Source organism: Acanthochromis polyacanthus, chromosome 7, assembly GCF_021347895.1.
Source record: "Acanthochromis polyacanthus isolate Apoly-LR-REF ecotype Palm Island chromosome 7, KAUST_Apoly_ChrSc, whole genome shotgun sequence".
Taxonomy (NCBI): Eukaryota; Metazoa; Chordata; class Actinopteri; family Pomacentridae; genus Acanthochromis; species Acanthochromis polyacanthus.
The window spans coordinates 18,941,817-18,961,964 of NC_067119.1; the positions used below are offsets into that span (position 1 = coordinate 18,941,817).

At 38.7% G+C, this 20,148-nt stretch overlaps 2 protein-coding genes across 2 annotated transcripts; one reads left to right on the forward strand and one right to left on the reverse strand.

The window, feature by feature from the left end:
- Positions 1 to 2,297: 2,297 nt before the first annotated feature.
- On the forward strand, positions 2,298 to 8,558 carry bri3bp (bri3 binding protein). The gene is made up of 3 exons (XM_022193722.2): positions 2,298 to 2,631; positions 4,223 to 4,325; positions 4,635 to 8,558. The coding sequence occupies exons 1-3, from the start codon at positions 2,455 to 2,457 to the stop codon at positions 5,054 to 5,056; spliced, it is 702 nt and encodes a 233-aa protein (XP_022049414.1). The 5' UTR covers positions 2,298 to 2,454; the 3' UTR covers positions 5,057 to 8,558.
- A 721-nt stretch (positions 8,559 to 9,279) lies between these two features.
- Positions 9,280 to 19,760, reverse strand: wdr31 (WD repeat domain 31). The gene is made up of 10 exons (XM_022193397.2): positions 19,355 to 19,760; positions 18,539 to 18,610; positions 17,912 to 18,044; positions 17,630 to 17,704; positions 17,374 to 17,518; positions 16,462 to 16,562; positions 16,224 to 16,291; positions 14,632 to 14,773; positions 12,197 to 12,359; positions 9,280 to 12,105 (listed from the first exon to the last, which is right to left on the reverse strand). The coding sequence occupies exons 2-10, from the start codon at positions 18,583 to 18,585 to the stop codon at positions 11,912 to 11,914; spliced, it is 1,068 nt and encodes a 355-aa protein (XP_022049089.1). The 5' UTR covers positions 18,586 to 18,610; positions 19,355 to 19,760; the 3' UTR covers positions 9,280 to 11,911.
- Positions 19,761 to 20,148: the final 388 nt, after the last annotated feature.

Genomic DNA, 20,148 nt, shown 5'->3' on the forward strand with positions numbered 1-20,148 from the left:
TATTAGGTTGCCCCATAATGTATGTAGTTAAGATTTGGGTAATGAGAGCTCAGGGGAAAGCAAAGCAAGTAACAAGTGGCTCTCTGAAGTGACAGTGAATTGCTTCTGTATTTGAACTTCCTATCACGTCTCATAAGGTTTGCCCTGCAGACTGGTCTTTCATTTGGCAAATGTTATTAACATTATAAACAGCAGAGGCAAAGCTTGCTCTGAAAGACAGTCTGTAGCTGAGAAGACAACACAGAGCTGAATTCAAATCATCAGTGTAAGTGGGATATTATGGAAACAAGTTATTATCCACACCATCCATATGTTCATGTGCTATTTTCACATCACTGTTTCACACCTGAGAGTCTCTGCAATTCAGTCAACAAGACTAAACACTGACCTTGATGTTACTGATGAGAAAACTGCATCTTTACTGCTCATTGAAAGTAGTTGTAACACTTATGTTGGTGTTGCCACTTTTATTTCACTAATTATCAGCTGTGTTTTCCCAGAGATGTGGGTATTAGCCAAGTGAGCATTTTTATTTATGAAAATGTGTACTGCTTGTCAGCAAACTGTACCATAAAACAGGACTCGTAGCATTTCTCCATTAAATTTGTTATTTTTTGTGAGAGATAATAACTTGAGCTGGATTGTGATTAGTAGCTATAAACAATTATTTTTGTTATTGACAACAAGCAAACAGTAAAACTGATTGGGGAAAGGAGTCAAGTCTCCTATCAGATAATAAAGATGTAAATACTAATGCGTTTTCTAAGTGACTTATGGCTAGTAAAAATACAGAAAGGTGCCAAATTAAAAGAAAAATTAACAGATAGCATCTTTGTTAGGTGTTGTGTCACAACATTCTGCCAGAAACAGCTTCAATGTGCCTCGGTGTTGATTCTCCACAGCTCTACAACTCTACTGGAGGAATGAAACACTATTCTACCTTTGGATATTCCTTCATTTGGTGTTTTGATGATGGTGGAGGGCTCTGTCTAACATGTCATTCCAAAACCTCCTAAAGGCATCCCATTACGTGGAGATCAGGTGACTGTGAAGGCAGTAGTCTAGGCTATCCATTATAGAGGTGATCATTTGGGACAACATTGTATTGATTTACAGTGGCCCTTCACTCTATGGGGACGAGTGGATGCGCTTTTCACTTTAATTTGCTTTCCAGTGGCCTGTCTCAATGCGCAGTACTTGGTTTTCTTTAACCTTGCTTGTGCTTTGTATTCTCCTTCTTCCTAACTGTGCAATAAAGCAAGGCTTAATACGTTATGAATCAAAATGTGTCATTTTGGCTAAAAAGTCAAAGATAAATGAGAAGTTACACTTAGAAACAGTAGAGTTTAGGCTCAACAACAAAAAAAAAAGAAAAATGCAATGAAATCACATTCAGCCAACAAAACACACTGACTTGGGGGAATGAATTTTTCCTCTACAATCAAAGGTATTTTTTTAATAACCACTTATTGAAACACAAGTTTTGGTCACATGAACAGGAGTTTTAAAAAAAAGATTAGGAAAACTAGTATCCCCACTTTATTTAAAGGTCATTTTTAAGTGTTTTGTATTTATTTATCATAATTATAAACACAAGGTTTTAAGTTGAAAACATTTTTTTAATGAGTCATGCCAGTTATATTTCCTTTAGCAATTTGGACTTTTTCATGCAGTAATTTTTAGAAACTAATTCATTATGTTTTTGAATATATAATATATAAGTTTTTTTTTTTAAAGAAATTAGCTCTTTCATATGTTTGGAACTGCAGTCGTATTCAAACGAACAATATTTAAATGCTGAAAATAAAACAACTAATTTGAGTTTTAACTGCACACAGTTTTAAGCAGTTACTAATATCACGGTGGTGCAATTCATCAAAAAAAATGCTTGAAAATGAAGAGGTTTATTTAAATCAATAAATTCGATGTTTTAAATATATATTGCAATCATGCATTTATTAATTAATAGAAGAGGTCTATGAATTACTGTTTAGTGTGCAACTCTCACCAGTGGAGAGCAGCAGCAAACCTCAGATGAGCCGAACCTTCCTCAAATTCAAAGAAGGTAAATGGTGCCTTCACAATAGTAGGAATGTAGCAAGAACAATGGCAAATTGTTTTTATAAACGCAATTGAACCGGAAATTATACCTCAATGTTGAGTTTTAGTATTTTCATATAGTTTTTGTGGGGTTACATTGTCTTTGGTGTTTAAAAACTGCAAAGAAATAATTTTTGCAAATAAATCAATAAAACACACACTGTTCATTCACGGAAGTAAGAATTTACGTTGCGTCAGTGAAAGCAACACGGGTTATCGCCACCATCGCTGCACAGTGTCTGTCATCCCCCAGCAAGGTGTCACTTTCGGCAGCTAACTACCAGTTCTACTCCGCATTTAACTAGAGCATTTTGATACACACCTCTGCTTGACATCTCGGGGGCCTTTGGTGCCATGAAAGGAATCAGGTTTTTCGTAGTTTTCTTGGTGCTTTCCGCGTCTTTGCTGTGTACGTCCGAAGCGGGCAGGAGCAGGACCAGCAACCAGAACAGCTTCCGACGGGCAGCTAACGGCGTCTATCAGACCCTGAGCAGCGTTTTCGGGGAGGACAACATCAGAGGGTTATACAAGGTGAGTGAGCCGCATTTGTTTGACAATTCAGCGGCTGGCTTTGTTCGAGCAGCTTGTAAGTAGCTGGAAGCTAAAAGGGAGGAGGAAAAGAGGTTTGTGGTCTGAGCATGGCGAACAGGAAAGAAGCGCGTCCGGGCCTGGCCAACAATTTCACGGATGCCATTTTGAAAAATTAGCTTTTTATCCCATGATTTCAGTCTGGGGAAATGCCAGCCGACGTAGCACTAATGCTAATACAACCATTAGGTTTGTATGCTTGCCGTGTTACCTCAGTATTTTTGCTGTGTAGCAAATTGTTATTAGTGACACTTAATTAATCCATTAGTGAATGCAACTATTGTACCACAAAAATGGCATATAACCCTTATTGGTCCAGGCCCCAACAGCTGTTTCTTCATGTTGGCTAAATCGCTTCATTATTAGAAAGCAGCTCTTGTTAAGGAAATGCTGTGTTGGTTTGTGTGCTCTAATTGGCCCAGTTGCATTTCCTGCATTTTGAATTGTGCTCCTATTTCCTGTATTTGTCCGCCAAACTAAAAAGGAAAAAAAGTGACATTTGTATGGTTAGTCACGTGATAATTTGTTTACTAGTGGAGAAAATTGTACAAATGTAGCCGTCATTTATGCCTTCAGACTTCAGGGTAAAATAAAAGCCTCGTGTCAGCGATGTGTGGCAACATATTTTACATATTTAGTCTGGCGATTCTGATACAAAGCCCTGGATGAGGTAGTCTGTAGGGATGTATTTTAGCCTTTCACTGATACTAGTATAGACTTTTGGCATGAGATATGTGACTTGTCAAACACAGGTGTTAGGGTCAGTAATTACACTTTTGTTTCTACAGTATTGCCTGCTTTCTAAAAATTGCTCTTAAACTTTATTGGCAGGAAATGAATCAGTTCCTATTGAGACTGTACTGTTCCTGCAATAGTTTAATGTGTCATTTTACAATTACGATTGTTCATCAAACATTTAAAGTGCTTTTTCCAAAATTGACATCACAGTGTCAGTTTCAGAAAAAAAAACTGACACTGTGACGTTTTTTTTCCCTAATAATCTATATGACTTGAATAACTTTATTTGTGGCTGTATGGTGCTGATTTAAATGATGAAAAGAAAATAGCTACATTGCATTGCTTAGTGCCAAAAATTGCTAGACACTGACAGAATGCCTGTTTTTTCATACAACTGGGGGGTGCGTTTTTATTTTATTTCTTGCAACCAAATTTCCTTGTTTGAAACTGTCAATTAAATCAGGCAGATTTTTCTTGTAGATTAGTCATACTAATAAGAACCATATGTCTTTTGTTTTTGTGTCAAGCAGCAAAAAAGTTGTGGCATGATACATTTCAGTTAAATTACCTTGCCTCCTGCATTGGGACGGCACAATGCTGATGCTATAAAACACATTCTGCAGCCCTACTGTCCAGTCAGATACCTTTTTTATTTCTTTCACTGTTAGCTTTTGCTGTAGGTTTCTTTTAGTCCCGATGCTGATAATTTCCTCTGTAAACAGTATGTGTGGACACATAAAATGTAACAATGAGTGACACACTGATCGCTCCTTGACTTTCCTTCCTTTCGTTTTAGTTTTTCTCCAAAGCAACGGAGCGGTTCGTTCATGGAGTGGACTCTTTTCTGGACACCATCTGGAAGATCTGGTCAGATCTGTTGGATGTGATGGGCATTGACTGTAAGTCTTCTAATGTATATAGCTATCATTATGATTAGGAAAGTGATGGAGACAGTCACACAAAACATGAAATATGTACAAGTTAAGAAATGTGAAATTCTCTGAAATATACTTTCCGGCTTCCATTATCTATCAGCTGACTTGTTGGAGCAAAGCAAGCATGCTAACTTTCTTTATGTAACACTGTTCAGACAAGTAAAATGCAGTTCAAAATTCTAACATAATGTTAAAAATAGATGTATAGGTATTTCTTTAACCAAGTTCCACTGTTGATGTACTCTTGTGCTTCTCCCTCTCTTGCCTATGTAGCCTCAAACCTCAGCCACTACTTTAGCCCCACATCTCTCACCAACTCCCCGGCACGTGCCCTGCTCCTGGTGGCTGCTGTACTCTTGGCCTACTGGTTCCTCTCTATGTTCCTGGGGGGTTTCTTTTACCTGCTGCACGCTGTGTTCGGACGCTTCTTCTGGCTAGCACGTGTCACCCTCTTCGCCCTGTCCTGCCTCTACATCCTGCAGAAGTTTGAGGGTGACCCTGAGCGCGCAGTGCTGCCGCTGTGCTTCATCATGGCCGTGTACTTCATGACGGGGCCTGTGGGGGCGTACTGGCGCCGGGGAGGCGGGGCAGGTTCACTGGAAGAGAAAATCGACCACCTGGACACTCAGATCAGACTGCTCAACATCAGGCTGAGCCGTGTTATAGACAGCCTGGAGCGCACCGGGGAACAGTAAATGTACTGTAGGTTGGGTTTCGGGAGGGAGGGGGTCTTGGGGAAACCAGATGTATTTGATAACAGAATACTGTTTCCTACACACATCTGCAGCAACACAACTACTGGGTATTTACAACTCTATTGTCAGATGCGGACGAAACTAGGTTTGAACATAGTGTTTTAATGGCTTGAGTTGATTTCAGTAACAGGAAAGTATAAATCCTCAGAGGCTTGGACAGTTGACTTGGAGCTTACGCAAATCAACCAAACAACATTTTTGTCTTTTGGTTTTTTTTGTTCCAGGGATTTGGAAGGTTTTTCTACATCTCTGAGGAATTTATCAGAGAGATGTCTAAGGTTTTCTAAATGTTCATCTAATTCTACACCTGAGCGACTTTTGAGAAACTCTCAAATTCGAAAGTTTAAGCACTGTCAATACGTATACTTATGTATGTTTATTTGTATCCTTGTATATAACCTGGGGGCTAAGACTCAGTTTTGTCCACAAAAAACATTTTTCCTCTTTTTGAAACTGCTACAGTGGATGGGGCGTACGATACAGGGGACCTCTAATATGTAAAATCTTCAAGATGTTGAATAGTTGTCGAAAATAAGATTAATTTATTCCATATTCCATCCAAAAATGTTGAAGTCCTGTAGATCTAGATTGTTTCATTGAGTCACCATTCCGTAGTGACAATAGTTTGACATCAGGACCTCTTTTTCTCATGTGAATGTGTGCGTGGGTACGTGAGCAAATGCATCTGACCTTCTCGAATGTGTGTGCATGTGTGGGGGTCAAGCTTGTGAAATGGGAAAATCACTGTATGCAAAGTCACCATCAGACTTGGAGAAAATGCAGAAAGGCAGCACTATCTCAGGGACTCACCCAACACATGTTGAACTGAAATGAGATATCAAGTACATTAAAATCACGTCTTGGTCTCTCTGAGTCTCTTCACGTTTCAGATATAGTTTGTTTTTTGTTTTTTTTCTCGGTAAATATGTGTGTTTTTTGCGTTGTGTTGAAATTGCAAAGTTTGACTGATGTCAAAGTAAAACCCAACTTTTTAAACTATCAGTTTGACACGAGCAGAATTATTGTAGGGAGTGCTTCTAAATTCTGAATTTAGAAATGGCGTTTTTGCATTTAAATGTGTGGCAGAATTTATCCAGAAAAGTAGTCAAGAATAAATTGCTGGGGATGCTTGATTCACAGCTGTCTGGGTGGAAATCTGTCTTAACTCAGTGATGTCTTTCAAGGTTAGGATTTTTATTTTGATGTAAATTTCTCAACTCAGTTGCAGATTTAATGAAGTCTCTGTGCAAATTGTACTGCACGGCATCATTTAATTCTGCTTTGGAAACGGTTGTACATAATTTTAAATCTGTTCTTGGTCATATGTGGCAGTAAAGTTTGCCACGATTTTGAAGGTAGTTTTTAACCAACCTGATCATGCAGTTTAATACTGTTAAAAAACAGATGCTTTTGGCATTTTCTTTGTGTGCAGCATTGTATCCGTCTCTAGTTTATTAGTTTGATTGGTCTTTTCCTACATTTACTATTTCTGCCGTTGTTTTCTCTGGCATCGTGTATTGTCATAAGAGAATGAGCCCCACATACATCTGTGTTCATGGCATATCTTCATCAATTCATATCCTCCCCACGTCACTTTTCGTATGTTCAGTTTGTTGAGTCTGTACTCTTTAGTTGCATTTGTATAGAAATGACCCTAATGCTGTGTTGATTCGTAGAAAGAAAGTTGGTGCTTTTAGTGTTAATGAGAAAGATTGATTAAAGGATATGTCCGTAATGTTACTGATGCTTAGCTAACTCATTTATGATAATATAGAGGTCAAAGAATGAATCAGTATTTATACCCTAAAGCTCAAATTGTCAGCAGCTACCAGTATGTGTGAGGGTTTTTTTTTTAATTATTATTTCAATAGTATGGATGTGATGGATTAGTGTTCTTTTTGAAGAAGAAAGGTGTAGTATCACAGTAACACATGGACTCTGGCTGTTTCCCAGAATAGTCTGGTAATTATCAGATTGTGTGCTTTATGTGTGTTTAGTACAATGGCTGAGTTCTGGTCCTTATTTGCTATTGATATTTTTTAAAGTTTGTCATGGAATTCAGACTCAATGCTAGCAAAACGCAACAAAAAATCCTATTTGAAAATAGTAATGTATTTCAGTTATGTGAAAGTCTCAGTGTTCTGAAGGATTTGCCCACATGTCCAGTGTTATCTGCAATTTTCATGCATGCTCTGCTTTATGCCTATAATTTTAAGTTACAATACAATATATCCATGTTGTTGACTGCCTAGGTAGAGGGCCCTTATGAAATGTGATGTTGGATGTCAGCCAGAAGTTCTGATCATATTTGGAATTGTGTCAGTCTTATTTTTCTGTACCATTACAGTTACATTTGCACTGATTGCTAAATTGTGTAGACCAAATTATGATTCTTGAAAAGGCTGTTCTGGCATTACAAGACTAAACTGGACACAGACTCTCTTCTCTCATTCCATAATCACAGCTGTGCTGACCCAGGCACATTTTGAAATATGTAAAGTGAAAATTGTTTTTTCTCCAACTTACAGAAGTACAGCTGACTTAAGAGAGGGGCTTGATCCAGGTGTCTTGTAATGTGGTTAGCCTGACAGTCTGTAGCCAATGATCTATGTGTTTAACCAATGACAGCGCATGTGACATATGAAGGTGTACCATTATTAATAATAGTCATGTATGTTGTTGAAGGAAAGTGTTTCCCAGTTTAGAATGGATCAGTGCATTGCCATGTGAAAGTTCAGTCATAAACTTGTAATTCAGGTGGTTTAGGATTTTGAGGGATGTTTGTCAGATCTTATATTTTAGACACTGAAAACTGTTGAAGAAAAAAATATTTTAAAGGAAGCGGTTTCTCTTTAAATTGCACTTAAGTTCTCTCACACCTAGAAAACACTCAAAAGGCTCCAAGAGGGCGCTTTACTCTTCCTTTTAGATATCATGGAAGTGCAGTGAATAAAGTTACCACTTAGATGCTTGAAGATGCCAACAGATCCTTCTGTTGGCATTTCTCTGCATCAGAATGAATGCTACAGTCAGATTATATTTATTCTCTGTTTAGAGTGTCTTCTGAATGACTTGTAATTCCAATAATTTAATGTACTGTATCCTACATGTTTCTATTATTCCATGTAGCCTGCTTTTTATAATATGCTGTGCCAATATTGTATGTTTTTCGTTACTTTGCAGTTATTTGTAACTGTCGATTTTTGAGTAGATGCAGATTTTCTTAATTTCGCCAATCAACATTTTTACACCTTTTTTTTGTTATTTGAATATTTCTGTACTTACATGATGTGGCAAGAGCCAAATTGTTCTGCCTGCTGTTGTTACTTTGTGTCTGAGTGTGTGTCTTTATGAAAACCTGTTGGTGGGCAAGTGGTTCTTTTTGTGTCTGTGTGAAAATGAGGTCCAGATTTGAATAAATTAAACATCACAGTATGACTAATCGGCTACTACTGTCTTATTCATTACTAGTTTTAAGGAGATTGTTTTAAAGTAAAACCTGTAGCATGATATCTGTGACTATATCATATTAGAAACCAGTCAGTTCTGAGATGAAATGTAGGTTTACACCCCTTATCACTTGAGGAACCATTTGTGTTTTAAATACACATTTGTACTTTGTATTATTTGGTGGTGGCTTTGTACTAACTATTTGTAGCAGTAGGTGGCACTAATCAGTCGAGTAATTACTAAAAGCCCATGCTGCTTTTGAAATGGATGCTAGCCAAAAAGAGGACGGTAGTAATGGTTGTAGCACCAGTCTTGTCTGCAAACAATAAAAATACCTTCTAAAGGCATGTACATCCAGCAGGTATACACTGTGCTGATGAGCATCTGCTGATAGCTGCTCCTCTTACTATGTGCTTAGAAACAATCTGTCATTATTATGGCAAACACAACAGGAAACAGAAGTGATACAGTGACTTTAAGATCAGAAGCAGCTGGGAAACACTTGGTAAGGGAAGTCGTTTCTTGAAACAGACTGACATGGTACCCTAACCTTTGCTCAGCTGGATTAAAACCAGGTAGGGACACGTGAGGAGAATATTGAAAGTGTGGATGGCATATTACAAACTGTGTAACCCTCTAATCATGTAAAAAAAAAAAATAATGGAAGTAAAAAATCTGCTGACCCAAACAGCAATGACAAAAATGTACTCCTATAAGATTATAAAATGCCTCATTTATTGCCTAATGAAAAAGTAAGAAATACAGATTGACAAAATCAAATTAACTTGTAATGTTTAGATTGACAAATAGATGAGCAAAACAAAAACAAAAAAATCAACTGTCTGAATTCCTTTGGTTTCCCAGTATAAGTAGTGTTCAATAAAATTAAAAATTATTATTTACAGCCAGTGTTGACTCCTCAACACCTGGTGACAATGCCATCTTTTTCCATTTGCATTTTCGTATTGCAACTCATAAATTTTCCTACAGTCTTTCTCCACTTGAATCAAGCCACTGTTCAATACGTATTAAAAATAACATCTCTCTTCAGACTAGCATCCACTTGTGATTTAACCACTTTATTCCTCTGGTGCTCCTAATTGGAATTATAGCAACAAGCGGTTTTTTGGAGAGATGATCCCCTCGATATCTATAAACTGAAAGGTAAAATATGTAACAAATTCCCAATCTGAACTAAAGAATATATTAAGTCAGCAACTGGTATCAGGTTTTATGTCGACAGGCTGCAAAGCATCTTTATTTTGCCTCTGCAGTGTTTTCAATTTCCATTTGTTTTTTCTAACAGTATTTTATGAAAAAGGGAATTACTTGGAAATTTTGCATAGTAATTTTGAAATGAAAATATATTGGCTATCAGCACAAAATATCAACTATTAGCAGATTTTGTTAAAAAAAATATCAGATTGTGTATCTTTAAAATTGTTATCAGTTGAAATCTGCATAAAAACAAAGCCTGTTAATACAATCTGGTGTCGTCGATATTCATTTGGTCTAACATTCCACAGGTTGAAGCTACAGTACAAACTAATCAATAATATCAGTATACACACATTCCTCCTTACTCTGTTTTGATGACTTCACAACTTGTTTGATAAACAAAAGTCAGGCATTACCAACAAAATGATATTACTGAAAAAAACCCCAATTAGATACTCTTCAATTCTCTGTAATGGCTTAGTACAACCAGGTTAAATAGGTGATTTTACTGCTCTATGACTGCTTCCAATTTTCCATATCCACTCCTCATTTTATGGGCCTGTCTTAGTTACTCCATCAAGATACACGGCGGAGTTATGTGACAATCGGCATATGTTTGTCTGTTCATCTGTGCGCAACATTACTCAAAAACAGACAAACAGATTTGAATGAAATCTTCAGGGAAGGTCAAAAATGACACAAAGGATCACCTCATTAGATTTTGGCAGTGATGTGGCTTATAGTCTGGATCGACGGATTTGTTAAAGATTTCTGGATCATTGCGAGATAGCAGTACGGCGTCACTGTAACTGTGACAACAAGTGAACACTACGTAAGCTGCTTGCTGATGATCACGTTTGCAATCCTACTACAGATCGACTGCCGTGGGCTTATTGGGACTTAACATACAAAGACTGAGCAGCCTTAGCGGACTACTACGCTCTCTGAGTGCTTTTCTTGTTGATACTGCAATTGAGTGCTTGAAGTTCTTGTGCTGTTAATTAAATTACCAAAAAACACCAACAGACATCATGTGAATTTGGGGCTTTTGAGGTTTTGGTGGTTTGGTCAGTTTAAAATGTCAAACAAATGAGCATCTGCTCCAAAATCACCTTCATCTTGTCCTCTGAACCTGTATTCAGTACACCAATAAAAGCAATACAACATATGTAGAAAGCATCCAGTCTGTTCTGTCAACCTAAAGCAGATAGTGAATTCCAGTTTATCTTGTTTAGTCCAACAAAGCAAAACTCCAAGCAAGGCTGGATGACCAACCAAGCAAAGCAGGAAACCGCATAGGGGCCCCAGACGACCACTTACGATACCAGGTAAGATGGGCCCTGCAGTATTAGCTAATGCTGTTGCTCTTTGCTCATGTTACTAAATTAGTTGGCATTTTATCAAATTACCACAATAGGGCTCAACAGGAAATTTTTGCTCAAGGGCCCTTGAACAGTAGCCTAGCCACGCTAGACAACCCACGGCAACGAATTTAATTCTCTGCCAGGGTCGACAACAAAAACGACAACAGTCGTTGAGCTCCATTAGCACCGACTCTGGATAATCTTTCTGTTCACATGTCTGTAATATACTTGAGCTTCACCCATTGACTGTATAAATAAGGCTTCACCGAACTACCGCATCCTCTGATTTCCGGCACTCCAGGAGCCTATTCGTTGCGCTGATTGGTTGTATACCTACCCAATTGCTGCAGAGTGATTTGATAGACAACCTTTTAGCCCGCCTCCCTCCCTGTCGAGCGTGCCTAGACCCTTGCGTCTTCAGAGCATGGGTCTAGCGCGGCTAGGCTACTTGAACAGATAAATCCGGCCATGAATTCAAGCACAATCATTTTGGTATTTATGTGCTCCTCAGTCAAAAGGTAGTTTGGCCGACAGACAAGAGTAGTTGTGATGGGTAAGGTGAATCATCCATACATCATCTCCTACTTTTCTCACGCCTCCTCTGTCATTCCTCACTGTATGGCAGTCTAGCAAAGCAAAAATGTCTATAGAAATATGGAAAAGAGTAAAAAATAAAAAAACAAAATCAAACTGACAGAAGCCCACATCCAGTGCTGCTGCTCTCTGAGTCACTGGCTGTTCACAGGTCAGACTCTTCGGGGCGTCAGAAACGTGCCACAACTTTAATGTCCAGGTCACCCGAACCTGCACCAGAACCCTGAGCCTGGTGCAATCCCTGGTCCAGTTGGATATGGTGGAGGCCAGTGTTGAAGCTGGCACACAGCAGATTAGTGGAATCACTGGGAGCCAGAGAAACCAGTGGACCAGCACCATCCAGAGCCAGCGTCCCTAAACAGACTGATCAAAGGATGGAAGAGGGAAAGTTATAGGCAATAAATCAAATACCTATAGGTGTGTTCGTCTTTTCATCCATGAGAGGGAGTGCTACCTGCTGTATTCTGATCCCAGATTTTGACTGAGCTGTCATGGGAGGATGTTGCTACTCGAACTGTGTCACCAGGAGTCATAGGCAGAAACATGCAGCAGGCTGTGGTTTGGAGATGGCCTCTGTACTCCACAACTTTACAGCCAGGCTGACGCAGGTCCCAGAGCTAACAGCACACAGACACACCATCACTGGTGAGAAATTATTTCGTCAAATCTTTCAAAACTATCTGCATAAACAACAGACACACTTAAGATGTTGCCAAAAAGTCTCAAATTAGCCTCAGTGGCCTAGTTGTTATGGTCAACTCAGTCTACAGTCTGCATGAATATACACACGTGGACAAAATTGTTGGTACCCCTCAGTTAAAGAAGGAAAAACCCACAATTCTCACTGAAATCACTTGAAACTCACAAAAGTAACAATAAATAAAAATTTATTGAAAATTAAATAATCAAAAACAGCCATTATTTTTGAATTGTTGATTAACATAATTATTTAAAAAAACAAACTAATGAAACAGGCCTGGACAAAAATGATGGTACCTCTATAAAAGATTGAAAACTATTTGACCAGAGTGACATGATTAACTCAGGTGTGTCATTTAATTGACATCACAGGTGTTTCCAAACTCATAATCAGTCAGTCTGCCTATTTAAAGGGAGACAAGTAGTCACCCTGCTGTTTGGTGAAAAGGTGTGTACCACACTGAACATGGACAACAGAAAGCGAAGGAGAGAATTGTCCCAGGACATCCGAAAAAAAATTATAGACAAACATCTTAAAGGTAAAGGCTATAAGACCATCTCTAAACAGCTTGAAGTTCCTGTGACAACAGTGGCTCATATTATTCAGAAGTTCAAGACCCACGGGACAGTAGCCAACCTCCCTGGACGTGGCCGCAAGAGGAAAATTGATGACAAATTGAAGAGACGGATCGTTCGAATTGTATCCAAAGAGCCCAGAGCAACCTCCAAAGAAATTAAAGGTGAACTCCAAGGCCAAGGTACATCAGTGTCAGATCGCACCATTCGTCGTTGTTTGAGCCAAAGTGGACTTCATGGGAGACGACCAAGGAGGACACCACTGCTGAAAAAAACTCATAAAAAGCGAGACTGGAATTTGCAAAAATGCATGTTGACAAGCCACAAAGCTTCTGGGAGAATGTCCTTTGAACAGATGAGACCAAACTGGAGCTTTTTGGTAAGGCACATCAACTCTATGTTCATAGACTCAAAAACCAAGCATACGAAGAAAAGAACACTGTCCCTACGGTGAAACATGGAGGAGGCTCAGTAATGTTTTGGGGCTGCTTTGCTGCATCTGGCACAGGGTGTCTTGAAAGTGTGCAAGGTACGATGAAATCTGAAGACTATCAAGGCATTCTGGAGAGAAATGTGCTGCCTAGTGTCAGAAAGCTTGGTCTCAGTCGCAGGTCATGGGTCTTCCAACAGGACAACGATCCAAAACACACAGTCAAAAACACCCAAGAATGGCTGAGAGAAAAGCGTTGGACTATTCTAAAGTGGCCTTCTATGAGCCCAGATCTGAATCCCATTGAACATATGTGGAAGGAGCTGAAACATGCCATTTGGAGAAGACACCCATCAAACCTGAGACAACTGGAGCTGTTTGCTCATGAGGAGTGGGCCAAAATACCTGTTGACAGCTGCAGAACGCTCATTGACAAATACAGAAATCGTTTAATTGCAGTGATTGCCTCAAAAGGTTGTGCAACAAAATATTAAGTTATGGGTACCATCATTTTTGTCCAGCCCTATTTCATTAGTTTGTTTTTTTAAATAATTATGTTAATCAACAATTCAAAAGTGATGGCTGATTTTGATTATTTAATTTTCAATAAATTTTTATTTAGTGTTACTTTTGTGAGTTTCAAGTGATTTCAGTGAGAATTGTGTGTTTTTCCTTCTTTAACTGAGGGGTACCAACAATTTTGTCCACGTGTGTATTATCACTGCTGCTATCAATGAAGACATAAATGCTGATCTCATCAATAATAAAATAAAAGATGCACAACGAGCACCTTAAATCAAACAATGAAACGGACGTGACCTAAAAGAAAATAACAATCAAATGCAAGAAGATGAAAGTCCATTTTAAAGGTTTGGACACCAGGTGTTTCCACATGCAAAGCAACACTGTGAAGTAGCAGGTGAAGGCTGCTTCTCAATTAAATTCACATTTTGCAAAAAAAACCAAAACTTCATCATATATTCTAAATAGTACTTTGAAAGTGTTTGCTTTTGATAGGCTGCTTTGTACGAGTGAACCAGTAGTGAACATATTGCTGATTCCAGTTAGTTTTTGCTAGGAATTGACTGAATAAAACAGAGATAACAGACCTACTGACAGCTTCTTCCTGTCCACCAACTGTACATCTTTACTGTCAACAACCACACAAACACCTCCAGCCTCACCGTGGCTTCACAGCCCTGCCCTCCAAAGCCGTTGCTACTGGACACCAAGTAGTGACCATGTGGAGAGACGTCACAGTGGGTCTGGATGTATTGCTTAGCTGGAAAAGTATTGGTCACCTGCCATGTCCGGCTGTCCCACACCCTGTACGCATAAAGAAGAGTATTACTGTAGAGAGCCATACATGTAACACAAAAGTAAGTTTGTGAACCCTTTGTTACTTGGAGTCTTTTAATATTTAACAACTGGCATGTACAACTAAACAATGTGTGTGCAGCCAAGGAGCTAAAGGCATTAATACTTTAACAAGAACCACACATATTCTTCCTGCAAGCTGACAAAAAAAGTCAACACACTTTATGTATCTGATGTCTTTTTATATAGCAGGACTAATTATCCAAATATAACCTGAGAAATAAATGCAATATGTGCTCATGATCACCACGTTGCCAAAAAAATTGTCCTCAGTCTATAAATGTCTTAATTGCATGAAATGCGCTCTGTGTCGTTACAAAGGGTTGAACATGGGCAATGGGTCAGAGATGAAAGGTTCAGCGAGGGGCTAGCTAAGTGTTAGGATGTGTAATCACTTCTTCTCACAGGTTTTTAGATGGTAAACGAAGTTGCTGCACTCAGACTACAACAATAGTGACCAGGTGGTTTATTCATTTGAAGGCACAGTATGTACACTACAGTACCTATGATTCACTCAGACTTTGTTCAATCTCATCTTCACACCACCTGTAACAAACAGAGGGCAATGCTATTTTATGTGACAGTTTAGCCACAATCTCTGAACTAAATACTACCTGAGGTAATTCTACTTGGCAAGGTGCAGGTACATTTTGGCTGGTTTTATTGGGATAACATCAGTAAATCACTCAACAGTCAATAACCTTGTAAATTTTCAACAATTACATAGTTTCATGGTAAAGTTTGTGTGATCAAGTGATTTGCTGTCTTTGTGTACTTAGAACACTTTAAGTCTTTATTCTTCTTTGAAACGTTAAAGTTAAACTAAGACGGAAAGCACGGTGGCTTCAAAGGCATTGGTTATTTTTGAATTTCAAGATAAAAGAAAACTTTATTGATACCTCACCGGGGAAATTTACAATAATTAGCAATAATTTGGAGATGGGGTCAGGTCAGGAACAGCGAGAGTTCTACAGAGCAAAAACTGGGTGAAACTATTTAATTTCCCAGTTTAAATGTTACAGCCAAATGGGACTTGAACTAACCTTTGACTGATTAACAGTGAGACCCATAACTGATGCAATCTGCCAAAAAAGTACGGGAAAAATAGGGAAGAGAAACAGAAAGTACTCTGCACTGATAGATTGAAAACAAAAGTTTTGAAATGATTTCAATGTTCCCTTTTATACAATAATTCTGACTCTGCAATGTTACCAGATGAGGAACACCCCATGCTGGCGTATAACGCAACGTATAACTGGTATCACAATCCTGCAACACACATTTTCCTATAAAACTGAAACAAGTCAGCATATTTCACTGCAAGCAAAATGCAATTTCAATATGAGCATTTCAACATGTGCAGCCACTGTAATAACTGCAGCAGAAAATATTTCTGTACCTTATGGTCTTATCCTCAGAGGTCTGGACTACAGAGGAGCTGGCTGGCACCCAACACACATGAGTCACCTGGAGAGAAAGACAGGAAAGTGGAAAAGTTAACACCTTGCATGACATAAACACAGGATCTAACAGTGTGATTGAATATCTTTGGATAGGAGCACACCTAAGTCACTCTGGCACACAGAATTCTTAGAATAAGGATGTGAGCACACAAAAGCATACACTATTATTCTCACCAGGTTTCTAGAGATGTTGTGTCTCTGTTCACATTTTGCAGATTCTATATCCCACAGGCACATCCAGTTGTCACGAGAACCGGTGCACAGCTTTCTCCCATCTATAACATATAGTAAAAAAACAGCTTCATATTCAAGGCAGATCCTTACTCTGAAATGGTTGTTAGTGTGCATCGTTACCGTATCACATTAACAACAACTGAGGAAAGTGGTCTTGATTTCAATAAAAGTTTTCTTTGCAAATCAGTAACTCCAGCTAGCATCAACTTTCTTAGTGATTAAAACATTTCAGATAATAAACACTTAGTTCAGTCAAGTTGAAAAGAGATATTTATCACTGCTCGCATACAGGACAGGTTGAGGATTGATACATTGCTTCATCTGTTGTAGCAGCAACATGAACATGTGATCAGTTCAGAGATGTTCCCTCATCCTTCAATACCATCCAGCTTATTGAGAAGTCTCACATTTAATCTACACCCTGGAGGTTTGATTGTGAACATTTTTGTTTTTACATCACTTTATTTAGTGCTGCAATGACTGGCAGCCAATATCATATTTAGCTTGGTTGACAGGGGGAGATGATTGTCAAGCTGCTCTGCTTGTTGTCTATTATGTGTGAACTGTGTTCAGAAAGAAAAGTGTTTCCAAGCCAAAGGAATTGAGATACTTTGCAGCGTTAAATAAACTGTTTCTGTAATGTTTCTGTAATGTTGTGGGATAAATACAATGTTATCTTGATGATACACTAAGTACTGCTTCAGTCTTACAATGCTTTTTTTGACATGCTATAATTCACAGATTCATAACTTTATCTTAAGCAAAATAAAAAGCCTTGAGACAAAAGCTACAAATATTCACTCGATTACTCAAGAGGAGACTGATTGTGTGTGGGTGTCTGTGTGTGTGTACCAGGGCTGACAGCAAGTCCATTGACCACCAACTCATGGCCACAAAATTCCTGAATATGTTCGTCGCCCTGGTTTAGGTCCCACATCAGAACAGTCTTGTCCCGTGAGGCACTGAAGATCCACGTACTACCTGGATAACAAACCACCTGATGGAGAGATTGAGGTAGAATTTAGAAAAGATAAGACCAGAGGATGTGTATATGTGAAATGTGAACACCTTTACCAGTTTGCGCACACACAGTATTAACGATCGTTACCTTGGTAACCTCTCGGTTGTGACCCTGGAAGGACTGGCACATCCGGCCTTGTTTCCAGTCGTACACCACCACTGCCTACATTAGCAGACACACACAGACACACAAACCACCGAATTGAAAAATATTTTTTGCTATAATAATTTCAAATTTTTACACAGTTACATTTTTTTACCTAAAACTTTCTAAAGGTCAGACATGGTTTTTTTTGGCAACTTAACAATCAATACTATGAACGAATTTTGGATGTATGAACTAATGTACTACTAACACAGGTTAGTTTACCTGGTCTGTCCCACCAGAAACACACAGATCTGGGCTGAGGTTGGCCACAGTGTTGATGGATCCATGATGGGCAGGTTCGTACTGCACCACCTGACTGTCAAAGGCGTTATCTGCCTTCTCCTCCTGAGATGCCCTGTACAAAAAACACAGGTAATATGACACAACAAACACCTAAAACAGACATAATTTTCATTAACGTCACAGTGGGCATATCGAAGAAATGTTTTCTCCAAGAATAAATATTCTTATAATATTTCTCCCTTCTTATCATAAGTGTCACTGCTGAAGAAAGCAACTGATAAAAACTGTAAATATAGTATCTTTGTATTATCCCAAAATTATGCTCCCAGTGGTAATCTTACCCTGCTTAAGATGAATTATTGAGAAGTAAACTGACTCTTGCCAGGCACACTTTAGTATACAAATAGTGCTTACCTTAAAACGTAATTCAAAGATTCATTATGTAATGCTTCATTGTTTACTTCTGCAGACATTCCAAGATATGCAAACTACTGTTTTTGATAGTGTTGTGTTTTTATTTGTCTCTATTGTGATTATGTACTTAAATTATAAGTATTATGTAGCCCAAATCATTTCACAAGGGGCTGACAGTCGTAAAAGTCTCACCTGTAGAGCTCAGACCGCTTGCGAAACTTGCTCTGTAGTTTACCCATGTCTGCCTAGGAACCTGCAATCACACTGATACACAGACACACAAAAACAAATGCTATAAAACTGTGAGAGAAGTCATAGTTGCACAGGTACAATTACTGTCTATTTTGCATGTGCTAGTGATGAAAAGTAATGATTTGTTGCAGTCCTACAATAGTTTGATTTAGTTCAAAAGCTCAGTAAGTGGAATTCTGTCTCATAATGGTACTAACTGCACAAGCACAAACTTGGAGCAAGAAATCAGCAGTACATTGATTTGTTAAGTATATACTACTGCACTGTATACTCCAGTTATTGTCTTAGATAATAAATATTTCAAATTGAGCTATCAGTGTTTGGACTGGAGAGAATAAGAAGTACTGTTTGCAGTATGGTATAATCATTCAGCAGTGCGCTGTTAGGATCATGTTAAGGTTCACTCCATATCTATTATATGTGTATATTTGGTTATACATCTTTGGTTGTCTTGCATAAGTCAGACCAGTACGATATGAGATTAAACCACAGGCACAAACACCACTTTCTCACACACGCACAGCTAAGCTCCTCCCTCAGTATCCTGGTGTACTCCTCAAACAAGCGACAGGAAGGAGAGGACTCAAATCCTATTAGAGCCGCATCATTACTGTCACAAGGAATTAGTCACTCGAAAACACCTGCTATGAACTGTGCTGGCAACCATTATGCAACAACGACCGAAGGACCTGCTAATGGCGAAAAAAAAAGTTTAGTAGCCACACTCCTGTAGAGACCTGGAGGGAGATTTCTTACCTGTCACCGGCAGTTGTGATCGCTGGCTGATGCTCAGGCTGGGAGGCTAGCTCGCTAGCATGCTAACTAATCTGTTTCTGTCATGCTAAGACAGAGCAGTGCGCTAAAACGTGAGTGTACAAACGTTAAAACTTGGTAGAGTCGTTGCTGAAAAGACAGCTAAGCGTTTCCCGCAGACTGCCATGATCGTGCGTGGTCCTAACTGCATGGGAAAAATTATCAGAAGTGCCTTTTGACTACAACTCAGGCATCCATCCCTCCGTAGCGACCATAAGCGACGCTTTCTGGTATCCAGGCGAGGGTGGGGTCACGTGACGCGGGGCTTTCTCTTACAAAGTAAAAATCTCTTACAAAATAAAAGTACTATTTAGCATTGCTTTTGTGTACACATTTTCTCTGCCCATGGGTCCGCTCTGATTAATTTAGAGGTTAAATTTCAGTAAAATGACCCGACTTTCCGAGGTAAGAACTCTCTCCTACCTGCCATTATTCACTCCTTGACCATTAGATATATGTCTTATTTTATTTATAGTGGCCTTACTAATCTGAAAATCTGGAGAAATCATAAGAAGTGGTTCTGAGATATGTTGATGTGATATTTTTACAGTAAAAAAATATGCCCATTTCTATAGGAAATACTTATTTGACTGTTTTTAAATCTAACACGACAGTCATGCGAAGAGTTTATCCATTAATTTGAACAAAAAATGTAAGTGTACATGTCAAAATAGGGCATGTCAGGGAAAACAGTCCCTAAAGGACGTCAATGATTTTCAATACTCCTGCCCAGCTAA